The sequence below is a fragment of the Gallinula chloropus genome (assembly GCF_964237585.1).
Source record: "Gallinula chloropus genome assembly, chromosome: 1".
In the NCBI taxonomy this organism is placed as follows: Eukaryota; Metazoa; Chordata; class Aves; order Gruiformes; family Rallidae; genus Gallinula; species Gallinula chloropus.
The window spans coordinates 51484634-51498109 of NC_140085.1; the positions used below are offsets into that span (position 1 = coordinate 51484634).

Consider the following 13476-nt stretch of genomic DNA (forward strand, 5'->3'; position numbering starts at 1 on the left):
TAAATTTAAATTAAACAAAATCAGCATGAAGTGACTTTTTTCTTAAGGTCAAAATGTGATGACATTTTACAAAAGAGACAAAGGACACAATCACATGGGCAAAAAGTGAAAACAAAGTTTCTTGCATTTTCAGACTTATACAAATAAATCCATAGATTACTTAAGAAGATAATGTTTTCTCTTTCAATGTATATTTCTTTACAAAATAGAACAAGATCAGGTCCCTAGTTCTTCTATGGATCGAGTCCCAAGTTCATTGTTCCTAACTTAAGCCTCAAATATCAGTACACCTATAAATCCCTATTTAGCTCCACTAGAAGCCAGAAAATGTAATAATACTTATGTTGCAAGTTTCTGGGGGTGGAGGGAGGATCTTTAAAAAAAAAATCAGGATTTTCAAGTAAGAAAAGGATTTGAGGCTGTAGCAATAGAAATCAAAAGCCCTACAAAAACACGCGTCCCTTTCCCAAGAATGATTTTCAAGAGCAAAGCAATTAAGCTCAAGGTTCCAGAAGTTGGAATGTACAGTAGAAATTATTCATCCTACACATTTCTGTTAATTATTTTTTTCAAGTCAGCACTAAAGGTAAAATACTGAGCCACTGAAATTTCTCATCTCTCTCAAATGACACACCACTATAAAGAAGGTAAGTATGAGACTGCAGTCTGGAAACACTTAGAAATGTCTACTGGAAGAACATAATATCCAGACAGTAAAAGAGATTCACATTATTCTATAACCAAAACTTTTAACTGCATAGTTATGCTACAACATCCTTCCCTTCAATTCTGATTGGATTACTACTGCTCTGATTAAGAATATTCAAAATACAACTCTATTTTGCACATACAGCATCCTCGTGGAAATTTGCCTTTTGAAAAATCAGCATGCAATTATTCTAAATGCAAAAGGCAAGCTCCTTTCATAAACATCATGACAATCATTCAAGCTTGTTGATGCATATTTATTGCTCTTCCATTTTGAAATTTAGTAAAGTGAAAAAAACTAAGCATACTGCAAATATTAAAACCTCAGTGAAAGCAGTACGGATATCATATGGTGAGACACTGGCACAGGCTGCCCCAAGAAGCTGTGGCTGCCACCTCCTTGGCAGTGTTCAAGGTCAGGTTGGATGTGGCTTTGGGCAGCCTGGTCTTATAGAGGGTGTCCCTGCCCATGGCAGGGGGTTGGAACTAGATGGCCTTTGATGTCCCTTCCAACCAAAAAACATTCTGCAATTCTACGATCATCGAGCAAGACTCAATTATTAAAGATCCAGTCCAGTATATAGTTTTACCACTTTATATGTAAACTCTGTTTTACCAACAAGAATTGTAACAGCTGTCAAATAAATCACGTCCAAGACAGTTTTGCTTTTAGCAAGGAAGACTCACGAACCTCCATCCATCCTTTGCGAGGTAGCTGAAGATTCCATCAACCACACTTGCGAAAAACTGCCCTCCGGTGATGAACAGAGTGTTAATGGTGACTAGTCTGCCTCTTAAGTGTGGTGGAGCAACTTCTGCAATGTATACTGGCACAGTCATAGATGCTACACCTGCAAGAGTAAATTAAGATACAGTTATAAAATTGAAAGAGATGTTACATCTATTTTCCATCATAAAATAATATCCTATTTAAATGGAATAAAATGGAAGAATTGGATTTCCAGTTTCTGAAAGACAAAAAAGAAAGAAAATACACCTGATGAACTCTAGAAGCATACCCAGACCAGATGGGTACACACACTGATTGCTGGCAGCTGTATTGCAAGTTCAAGGTTTGATGCCATGATACCAGGAAGAACTCACTTAACATTCCACATATACCAAGATTAAATAGAAAGCATAAATATATGCATAGTTTTGAAACAAAGAGATGCTATGATCCTAGTAAGCACACCTAAGACAAACTGACAAACCAAAAGGTGCCAAGTTTTCACAGTTCTGAGTTCAAACAGAACTTTATTTTTTCTTGGAGGCAGAAACCATACTAAAGACAATTATTATTCTCATTATCATTATTATTACTACTGTGTAATTTCATTATTGTTATATTGAACACATTGTTTCTTGACTTTCTCAACGTGGTTTAGAAATATTCCACATACAGTGCTAAAAGTCTACCATCATAAGGAAGCAAGGAGTGAAGCTAAAGCACGAGTGCCTTTTATTCTTAACACTGGCAGCATTTCCTATGACCTATGCAATGGTTCTAAATAAGCTATTTGTGCAAAAGACAGAAATGCCGATGTGGAACACACACAGGAACCATAACAACAGAAATTCAATGGCATATAAAGAGCTGGGTGCAGTGCACCTTTGGTGGTCCAAATCTACCAACAATTCACTCTCATTTAAAGCAAATTTGTATACCTATGTCCTTAAGAGAACCAACAGTGAAAGCCAACAGCAATCTTTTCTGTGCTTAAAACTGTAAGTATGTTGACATCATGCACACAAAAACACATTTTGACTGAAGCCAGCTGACACACAACATGAACACTGTAAGCATGGCAAAGCAGCAGCAGAGATATCACATCTTCCAGCCTGGGGCAGCTCCACCAGTGCTGCACCCCCACAAGAAATGGGGTCACCTAAAGATGTACACATGGCTCCTGAAGCATGGCTGTGGTTCCTGGTTCACATCATGGCAGAAAGGCTTTGTCATAAAACGGCGAAGGCTTTGGCCGGCACCCCCCTGCCTGGCTGACTCACTGAACCAAAAGCACAAAATCATCTTTAGCAACAAAGTTAGCCTGACAGAACTGCTGGGAGCCTCCAAAGGCTCAAGTTAGGAATACAGATTGTTTAATAATAAAATGGCATCAGAAGGTCTTTTGTTATGATAGCTAAGCACTCACAGCAGCCTCTCGGCTTGATAACCCAGTTCCCAGCAGAGCCTCCCAATGCTGCCGCCTCCTATTGAGTGAGTAACCCACATGGAATTAAAAAAGTATCAGGGAAAGAAAAAACATTAAAAATTTATCCAACCATTTTTCAAAGCCAACCAGAATGCACCACAGAAAAGAGCATTCAAATAGCCCTTTGCAATTCTCTACAAGAATCATATTTACCAACACAGTCCACCATTAGGGATGCTTTCTCATATCTTTCACATCAACATTTAAACTAATTACAATTAAAGCAATGTAGACAGCACATATCTAAGGGGAAAGCCTTTAAAGGAAAGCAAAGCAGCGCTTTGGCTTTCTGCAAAAGGCAGCTCATGCCAGGGTGGAAAAGAAGTGCCCTACAGATGCAGCAGTCATACCCAGGGTGGCTCAGCCTTCCCACTCCTGCAACCTCCCCTCCGCCTTGGGAATCCTCACATGTTCATGCTCATTCCCCAGCTTCAGCATGGCTACCTTGCCGCTGCCAAGGCTGGCCTGGCAGCACACCCAGCTATACCAGCCAGGCCCACAGTCCAGTGTCCCATTCCCTACCAATGAGGGGTAGCAGAGGCCTAGGAAAGGCTCAGCAGCAAAACAAGCCTCCAGTAATGCCCCAGCTACACTGCAAATAAGCTACACCCAAAATAAGCTCCCAGTCATGACCAGGGTTGGGAATTCATGACTTGGTGGCCCAAATGCTTGGTATCTCTGCAGCAGGTTTTTCAGGCCCTTGATTTTTTTTGTTCTCCATTACTCTATTAAGACCAATTGTAACAAGCCATGGTACCTCAAAGACGGAAAGGAAAAAAAAAAAAAGGGGTGGAGGGGGGAAGTCTGCTTGCCAGTGGCTATTTTATCATTTGGCCCAGAAATACCTTCCCTGCTGTTTTCAAGAGTAACATGGAAATGAGAGAAGATGACTGAATGCAGAGCAGGAGGAGTGAAATGAGAGACCAAGCCCTCCAACAAGGAGCTGACAGGTCTAGAAACCAAAACAGGGTCTTGCAATAAACACAGGGAAGAAAAACATGGTTATGTTTCCATCTCTCAAGGGACACAAAGAAAAAACTGACTTTACATTTTTCTCTTGGAAACTGCTGAAAGTCAGTCTCTAGCATTCATCCTTCACCATGTCCTGCAAACACAGATACCATTAAAAGCTTTTGAAAAATAACATATACTCCTGAGAAGGGTATGTTTGAAACAGAAAATCTTGTGAAGCTAATTTCAAAAAGGTAAAGATGACAACATCTTTATGCGGATTTTACTGGAAAACAGTTACAAAGATTTGCACAATGAAAACCAATATATGCTCTGTAAAAAGCCTTCACATACACAAGCAAAGTTATTTTTTAAAAAAAAAATCATCTGGAGTAAAAAAGGCTTTTCTGAAACAGATCAAATTGAGGAATAATGTTTTAGATTCTGTAACATCATTCACATTGCAAATTTGCTTTCAATTGCCTTAGAATGCATCAATGTTCTACAGATTTTCCTCCTCTAATTTCCATTTAAGGTGCACTAGAACATAGGAGATTAAGTTCTTCTGAAAAGGCATAGTTGAAAGTGAGACATTAAATGTTAATCAACTATAAGAATCTCCAAAATATATAGCCAGTATTCATTATGTAATTATTTTAAATAGATAAGTAATAAATTTGAAAACAAAGAACAGCTTTCCCAGCAAAACTCATGCTTAGGAATAAAGAGGAGTAATGGTTAACTGGAAGTGCTAGGGAGGCATATCCAGGAGCTGGTGTCTCTGCATCATTGTTCTGCCCCTCCTTCTCTCCAGCTTGTGCTAACCCTTTGCACCAACACCAGGTAAAACAGCGAATACAACCAGCCAAAAGAGTATCCACCCGCCAATTAAGGGGTTTGTCTCATTTTGCTTGCCGAAATAGTTCACAATGAGATCAATAAACCTATACCGGTCCAGAAGCAGGACTACCTATGATAACAGAGTGTGGCCCAGACTGTTAGGGGACTCCAGACTGTCCATTTGGAACCTAAATCAGAATATGAAATGATCGTCAAAAAAAACCCAAAAGCAAAGCTACCCCTGATCCTATTTCAGAGTACAGCAACTGACCCTGTTAATCTCTACTTAACAAAAACCGGCATAGAATTGTTTGGATTGGAAAGGACCTCAAAGACCATCTATTTTCAACTCCCCTGCTATGGTAAGGACATCCTCCCTCCACTAGCCCAGGTTTCCCAAAGCCCCATCCAGTCTGGCCTTGAACACAGCCAGGGAACAGTCACAGCTCCTTACAGGAATTTTTATTGCTAGGAGTTTCAAATACACAGGCAGAAACAGAAGGTACTAAAACATACCCTTTCAGGAGAATACTCATGGGAATAAAGCATTCATTGCTAACATATTAAGCTGTACTGAGATGCTCAGCCAAGGTAATAGGTTTGGGTTTTCACATCTCTTAGAATGAACTTGTAAGAGCAAATTTTCATTAAAATGTTAAACTTTAATTCAGCCAACTTTAAAGTTTACTTCATTAAGAAGCTGCCCATAGTGGTTTGTACTACTTGTAAGGATTCCAAGAAGCTTTAGCAAGTGATTCCACAGGCAGAGGATTTGTAGAGGCAACCTGAGGAAGAAGCAAGTTTACAGCTAATAGAATCGGGAATTAAATATTAATAAACAGCTTATCAGAGGTTGTTATGCTATGAGAAGTCTGAATATGAATTTAAGGTTTGGTTATTTGTTTATTAGATTTTTTTTTCTTCAATTAAGTAGTAAATTCCAAGGGGGAGTAAAGGAAACTTGCCAAGGTACAGCTGAGTAGCGGGCTAATGTTTTCTTCCAGCAACCTTACAGGAAACCTGATAAACTTCTTACATCTTGGATATTGGACATGCAATCTAAATTTAGTGCCTTAAAACACTATTGATCCCAGAAGTACATCACATTATAGAGACAAAGAGACTTTCATCAAGTATTTTTTCAGTTGTGTTCTCACAAATTACACTCTAAGCTCTTACATCATTTCTGACAAGAACAACATCCTTGCCAACCAATAATTTTATAACATTGCTCACATCTAAGTAGCAATATTCAAGAGGATAAGGGCAACACGCTGGTTAATTTTTTTTAAAGAAGTGAAAAGTCCCACAGTAAATGCATATTCTTCACTATCAATCTAAAGAAGAATCCACTGAAGTACTTAGAGGAGAGAAGAATGTCTGTCATTGACAAAAATTGATACATTTTACCTGCAAAGGATATTTATTTTAAAAGACCATTAGCTTTCACAAACACATATTCAGGAGATGCATCAACAGTCACAGCTATTCTACAGACAACTACAGGAAGTATTTTAATTATACGGCTCAACCTAAACAAAAATTAAGCCTTTTCATAGTCTTGTAGGGTCCTTCTCTGTCACTACAGTTAACACTTCAGCTTTCAGTAATGACAGTCAACCTAAGGGGATATTAGAGTGCCTCATTAAACATGCTAATAGGAAATACTTGAGAAAGCAGCACATTTCAACACTGTTCTAGTACACTACTCACTTCCCGCACGAATGTCCGGGGAAAGCTCAAGTCCCCTCTAATATCTGCGCTTCCCACTCACGGCATGTCTCTAGTAAAGGCCTTATCAGCAGTTTATAACTGGTTACTGAAAGTTATTTCAAGGGTAGGTTTGTCTCCTCTAGAATGGTGTCCAATGTCAGCAGATTTCATTGAAGTCTTTTATTTAAGCACTGATTTATTAAATCAGGGAGATCTGGTTCATCATAGTTAAAGAACCTGTACTGCTGAACATCTGATACACTAAATCACTGCAGATCTTTACATCGCTATTTAGCCACTAGCTCAAACCAGAGTGACTAATACTGTACCTACTGCCAAAAACTTATGTTACTGTGTGATATCCAACTGTGAAAGAGTCCAAGGCCCAGAACAATCTGAAGAAAAATAAACGAAGCTCCTCACTACTTGAGTTGTTTCAGATTTATAGAACAATCATATCTTAATAAATCTGGATGAATAATTCCATCTGTTGACCACGAGAGGTTTTCCACTGTTGTATCAGTAAAGATCAAGAACACAAAATTCTTCTTTGCCTAAAAGATCTTCAGATTGTGTCCACTAGAAACAACCAAACTGTCATACTGTAAATGCAATCCCCCCAAAAGATAACATCAGCCTTTGTGAATTGCATTACACACAACAGTAATTTCAAGTTTCAAATTCTGCCTCAATCAAAAGATAGAGAGGCATGCACAGCTCAAAAAACCCCAAATTAAGATGCCAACACAGAGTAGGTAGAGTTCCTGTATAATTCATTTCCCTGGCACCTCCAGGACAGTACCCTGCAATAAGAGCATAAGGAAACCATGTATCATAGTAGACGTACATGAATATTGAACAAATTGGGTAATCAAGAAGGGACTATGTATCACAGTATTTATTTTCCTGCACTGAAATTCTGCAAGCCAAGGAAAACTTTTAGTCTGGAAACTGGGTGGTTATGAAATGGGAGAAAGTAAGTGAGCCATTACACGTGAGGCAAAATAGACAAGAACCTATCATGTACAGGTTAAAGTGTGAGAGTTTGTTAAGATAAGTTTACTCAGGTTATTAAAAGAATACTTAAGTCTACCAAAAACTTGAAGATATACCAAAAAAGCTGCAGACATTCAATTCTACCAAGTAACATCTCAATGTAGAGGGGAATACAAAAATGGCCACAAACTGTGGATACCAAAAGAGTAAGTAGGAGAGCTAGAGGGAGAAAAAAATACTACTTCTCTGAAAAATTCGTCAAACAGTAGGAACAGAAAGAGAATTTAACATGAAAGCAAGCAGAACTGAAAAAGTTTTTAAGGTCAGATGAAAGTAACTGTGTTACAACCACTTTAACTGAATAGGCTCCTATTCAATCTCAGTGTCAACATTTGTACTATACATAGAACAGCTCTTTTTGGGAAGAGAATTTTTGATTTTTTTTTTTTATCTGAAGTTATTTTAAGATCATTAAAGGTTACAGTAGTCCAAAAGCATGGAGAGAAGAGAAAATTTAGTTTGAGTGGCAAAGTCAGAATGAGGTAGTGGGATTTAATTAACCAGAGACAAAATAATCAAGCTAAACATCCAGAAAATTTGAAGCAAAAATCTTCACAACTGCCCAAATGCAAATCATAGAATAGAAAATAGGTTAGTAAAGAGCTTTAAGATCACCAAGTCTAACCGTTAACCCAGCACTGCCAAGTCCACCACTAAACCATGTCCCTCAGGGCCACATTTACATGTCTTTTAAATATGTCCAGGGATGGTAACTCAACCACTTCCCTGGGCAGCCCCTTCCAATGATTGATAACCTTTTGGTGGAGAAAGGTTTCCTAATACTCAATGTAAACTTCCCTTGGCACAACTGGAGGCCATTTCTTCTTGCCCTATGCTTGCTACTTGGGAGAAGAGACCACAGCTGACCTGGGCACAACCTTCTTTCTGGTATTTGCAGAGAGCAATAACATCTCCCCTCAGCCTCCTTCTCTCCAGGCTAGACAACCCCAATTCCCTCAGCCACCCCTCACCAGACTTGTGCTCCAGATGCTTCATCGTCTCTCTTTGGGCATAAGAGCATGCCTGGCACTACAGATGTCAGACCACAGCTTACACTTCCCACTAACACTGAATCAGTTACTCATGTTCAGTCTTTCCTTACGGATAGTACATACTCCTTTAATCCAGGTTGTGGAACTCCTGGTCAAACATCTCCCCGCTCAGCTGGCCTAGTTCCTGAGCATCCTGCTGAGGGGCCTCCTCCTCACAGCATGCCATACTGTGAATTTCTGCTTTCAGTTCACAGCTCTAGACCTCATTCCAGAAAGCTGGCATGTTTAAAACAGGTTAGTTAACTGTGTGCTGCCCAAACCTATCCACAGATCTAGCTTTAAGATTTACCCTATTTCAGATTACTTCAAAACACTAATCAGAAAGATTTCTAAAAGAAGCCCAGCTAAAAGGCAGCACCATAAAAATGTAACTGAACTGTCAATTAATTGAGCTATCTCATCAGTGACAGTTTCTTCAAAATATGCAAGCAAAGTATTTGGTTGCTAACCCACAGCTGCACTTTCAATAAGCAGAAGAGTTATTGGGTCATCTAGACAGCTATCCATTTTTATTTAGCAGCTTTCAACACTGAAATGGATTCTCTAAAGCGATCCAGACCAAGGCAGATGAATTATTTCTGGAACAGCATTTTTAGGAAAGCCTAAACAGGAAAAACTACCTCAAAACATATGTGTGTGTGCACACAGGTATGCAGGGGAGGGAGTCCACTAATTTTTAATATGGAATTTTCAATGACGCTCTCTCTACTTGAAAAGTATCGGGAATTATGAAGAACTGCATTTCTGAACCATTATAACAACACAAGATATACAGCCAGCCCTAAAAGTGACTAAAAGCTACCAAAAGCAATGACTAGAAAAATCCTAATTTGTTTCTGAATTAATTTTTGATCAAGCACTATTTGCAAAGATTCTGTGAACTTACAAAGCTGTGGAACATCTTTCATTACGGAAGAGTGAAGCAGCATAAATTTTTATACTCTTCAATGCAACCATTATTTTTACCACATTGCAAAAGCTTTTCACTTCAGAAAGTAAGAGCATTTTATTTTTCTTTCACTTGAAAATTATAAATAAAACATAGTAGTTTACTTTATGACAGCTTGTATAAACACCTAAGACAAGTACTACTTAATCCACTTTAAAAGTGAAGCTTTTACTTTAAATAAATAGTAACTGATATAAGCAGTGTTTTGCTGTAGATCATCTTCAGGACTTGCAGACTATGCACTACACACACTGCTTGCTAACACCTTGGAAAAACAAGCAGATGAACTTGGCAAAGTCCTGAGGCACTCACACTCAAGGATAAGGAGCCCTTTCCCCAGCCAGCAGCTCCTTCCCTTCCAGCAGTACTAAGCAGCAGACCAAGATGAATACTACATCTTGGTTACCCCTTTTCCCATTCAAGATTTTTGACCTGGTGGCTGATGCAGACTTGTGCCAAGGTGCCAGAACTAAAGTGCTACCTGAGTGTCTGAGGAGCAGCCAACCAGCTCTTCTGCTGACTCAGACAAGCAACCAACCATTTCCAGCAGGGAAGTATGATTCTTTAACAGCCCAGAAAGATTTGGCAGGACTCATCTGGATAACCATCCATATGCACTAGAAAACCAGTATTATGAACTCAATGCAATCGTTACATGGTTTAAAAAAAAAAAAAACAACCAAACCAAACAACCAAACCACACAAAAACAATCCCATCAACCCCCACATCAATAGTTCAATGCTTCAAGGATTAGCAAAGATTTTCTGTGCAGAGAAACTTTATTTTCAGAGGACAAGAGTAATGATTTGAAAGCTACATGTAAAATGAATCCCACTTTCCATCTCTGCACTTTTGTTTACCAACCGCTTTTTTCTTTCCTGGTTCTACTACAGTGATGCTTTTCCCAACTTACAACAATTCTAAGAGAAGGGATATTTAAACAAATATGAACAAGCTTTAGAAGGTGAACTCCAGCTCAGCTAAAAGCATGCCTTCAACTGATACCTGAAAGCCCTACATCTTCATCTACAAGGTAACTTGGTTTTAACTGTGCCTCTTTCTACCAGGGCAATCATTAAAATGATGAAACTGGTTAACTTTTCTGTAAGCTGCTTTAGATTCCATTGACTTAACCAGAAGTCCAGCTACCCAGTCCACACTTGCAGCTTATGATTAAGACAAGCAGAAGAAAGTATTTTCTTGCCTACCTCTTGCCATTAATTAAAAAAAAAAAATCAAACCCAAGGAAATACACAAAAAAACCCACCTTCATCTAGAAAGATTAATCATAGAATGGCATGGGTTGGAAAGGACCCCAAGGATCATACAGTTCCAACCCCCCTGCCACAGGCAGGGCCACCAACCTCCAGGCCTGGATCTACACAAGGCTGCCCAGGGCCCCATCCAACCTGGCCTTGAACACCCCCAGGGACGGGGCATTCACCACCTCTCTAGGCAGCCTGTTCCAGCACCTCACCACTCTCTCTGTAAAAAACTTCCCCCTAATATCTAATCTAAACCTTCCTTCCTTTAGTTAATCTCATTGCAAACTTAGTATTTTAGACAAAACCTGAATGTTTTTCTGAATGGCTTTACAGAGTAGCAGACAAACACTCAATGTTTTTGTCTGCTACTGTGGAAAGCCATTCAGAAAAACTGTCTGTGTGGTTCACGTCCCCAACAATTTTGTGCTCATAACGGGTAAATACACTGCAACCATCAATGCAAAAACTGTATTTTTCTATGAATCACTACACTTAGTTACCCAGTTGTGCACAGAACAGCATGATTTGTAGGAAGACAGGTACCAGTTATATGGTTTTATAACTATTGCTCTAAAACCAAACGTAAGTCCTGTAAGTCTTTTACAGCTTAAGGCCTGATTTTAAAAAACAGGTTTCAATTATATCATTATAGCACAAGCAACATTCACAACAATAAGTATAGCTATCATTATAATGAAACGAGTTGCAGGGACTGCTCAGTTTCCTGCAACGCTGGAGGCTTCTTACACAAACAAAATTACATCTACATGAACAAGACTATCTAGAAACACAAGTGATGCATGTAGAGATAATAAAACGCTCTTTTTGGACTGTATGGGAAAATAAATGGTGTCTGTATTTGCAGTATTGGAGCTTGGGGGGTGTGGAAATCAACATAGTCCTTCTTCCTCAAGACACTTTCCACAGCACACCCATTTTGCACACTAGGAAGAGGAAAGGGTGTTCCCAGCACACACAGATTAAGTCAACACCTTGAGTCCATAGTCCAAGTGCTGCACATTTCTTTGCTTTATGAGAAGCAGCTTAGCTTAAATATCTAGCTTGCATGCAACTTCTCCCCATGGCCTGGAGTTTCCCAGCTACCACTTCAGTATCAGCTGTCTGGTGCCAAGAAAATGCAACTGTAATAGGAGAACACCCTATGTAGGAATCCCAGGGAAGATAAAGTCATTAAGTCTCAGAGAGGGTTTTTACTATTAGGCCACAGACCTTGCACTAGACCGTCCTCAGCAGAGGGCCAGACCAGTGCTGAACTACTTCAGGTCATATAGGTTTAATCCTAGACAGGACTTGAGATTGTCTAGATCAGCAATCACAACTCACAGTATAATACTCAAGCTGTCAAGGGACATAAGGGTAGGTACTTTAGCCAATTTTGGCATGTATTTACTTCCATCAGCTGCTTATACTGACAAAAAGGGGATGTGAGGAATGTTGCTGCTGCATTTGTGGAAAAAATCCACGACAGTAGCTGTCAGGCAATAAGGGGGAAAAAAGGAACAGATTAGCCACTCCATTACCAACACCTAAGGGACAAAAAGAGGAGGGAAGTCTCTGCTAACCAGGAGTGGGTGGGTGCTGCAGGTGGGAAGAAACGACTGCTACATGTTATGGAATCAGACTGCCACAGTGCTTCCTCGAAGCAAGGCTTCAGGTCTCAAGGCCTTGGGAACAAGACTGGTGGAGTACAGATCATCTCAGGAAAACCTGAGAGATGCTGCCCTCATGGCTTTCAGCTTCTGACAGCCTGCAGCCCCCTAGATGCAGTGTAATGGACAGTCTTCTTCCAAACAGCAGATGTAATTGTGCTAACAGGGTTGATTTGGTGCAACTTTAACTTTGCAGGCCTCCTTAGTAACAATAGCACCTCCTTATTAATAACAGTGCTCAAAGCAAACGGACGTGAGAGCGGCTCTCTCCTGGCCTGTTTTTGTCCTCCAGGAATATTAAAAGGAGAGGATTTGGGAAAGGCCGCACACCAGCCTGCAGTGAAACCTGGGCAAACATTGTGGTGTTCTCAATATACCTCGTTAATTGATACAAGAACCTGGTAACCCTACACAATATGAAGATTAAAAGGAAATAGAGATGAGTATCTACTAGGCCCTTCCATAACGCAGAGCACTACACCAATTCTCTCATCTAGCAGTTTGCTATTACCCCACGCAAGAAGAGAATAGTGAAAACAAGCAGTTTTACAACAAATTGGGAGTTGGCATTTAAAATGACATATCAGGCAGTCCCAACCTAATTAACAGAGATGCAGCAAATATCCTTGTTAAGATAAAAATCTGTTTTTTTTTTCCCCTCGACTGTGCAAGTTGCAATAAATCACTAAGTCATAAGGTGACAAACCAGGCAATAAAATATTCTGCTGTTTCAGTTTGCTGCCCCCCAGACTCTAAGTACTCCAGGGTTTTTGTACTGTGGCACAGCCACTACAGAGAGCCTCCTGTTAATTTCATTTAACTCCTTCGTATCTGCTCCCGTTAAGATGTGGATTCTGACATTAAAATTGCAAAGTTTACGATTGAAACTCGGCACGCTCTTCTTCGAAGTGACTAGCCATTCTCATGCTGAGTTTTAAATTAAAAGATTCAGACCAATGAAGAAAAATCAGCTAAAGTCAGGATCTCTTTGAAATGCAAACTTTGCAAGTTCTGCACTTACACCATTACTCTACTTTCACAGAGAAAAATTATAA

The 13476-nt window shown here is 39.6% G+C and overlaps 1 protein-coding gene across 1 annotated transcript in view; it reads right to left on the reverse strand.

The window, feature by feature from the left end:
- The window catches only part of SLC2A13 (solute carrier family 2 member 13), a gene marked incomplete at both ends in the record, with an annotated part of 160538 nt that overhangs the window by 129470 nt on the left and 17592 nt on the right, over positions 1–13476 (reverse strand). The window contains one exon of the mRNA XM_084267050.1: positions 1400–1559. Coding sequence (XP_084123176.1) covers positions 1400–1559 — 160 coding nt within the window. The remainder of the gene's footprint in view (positions 1–1399; positions 1560–13476) is intronic.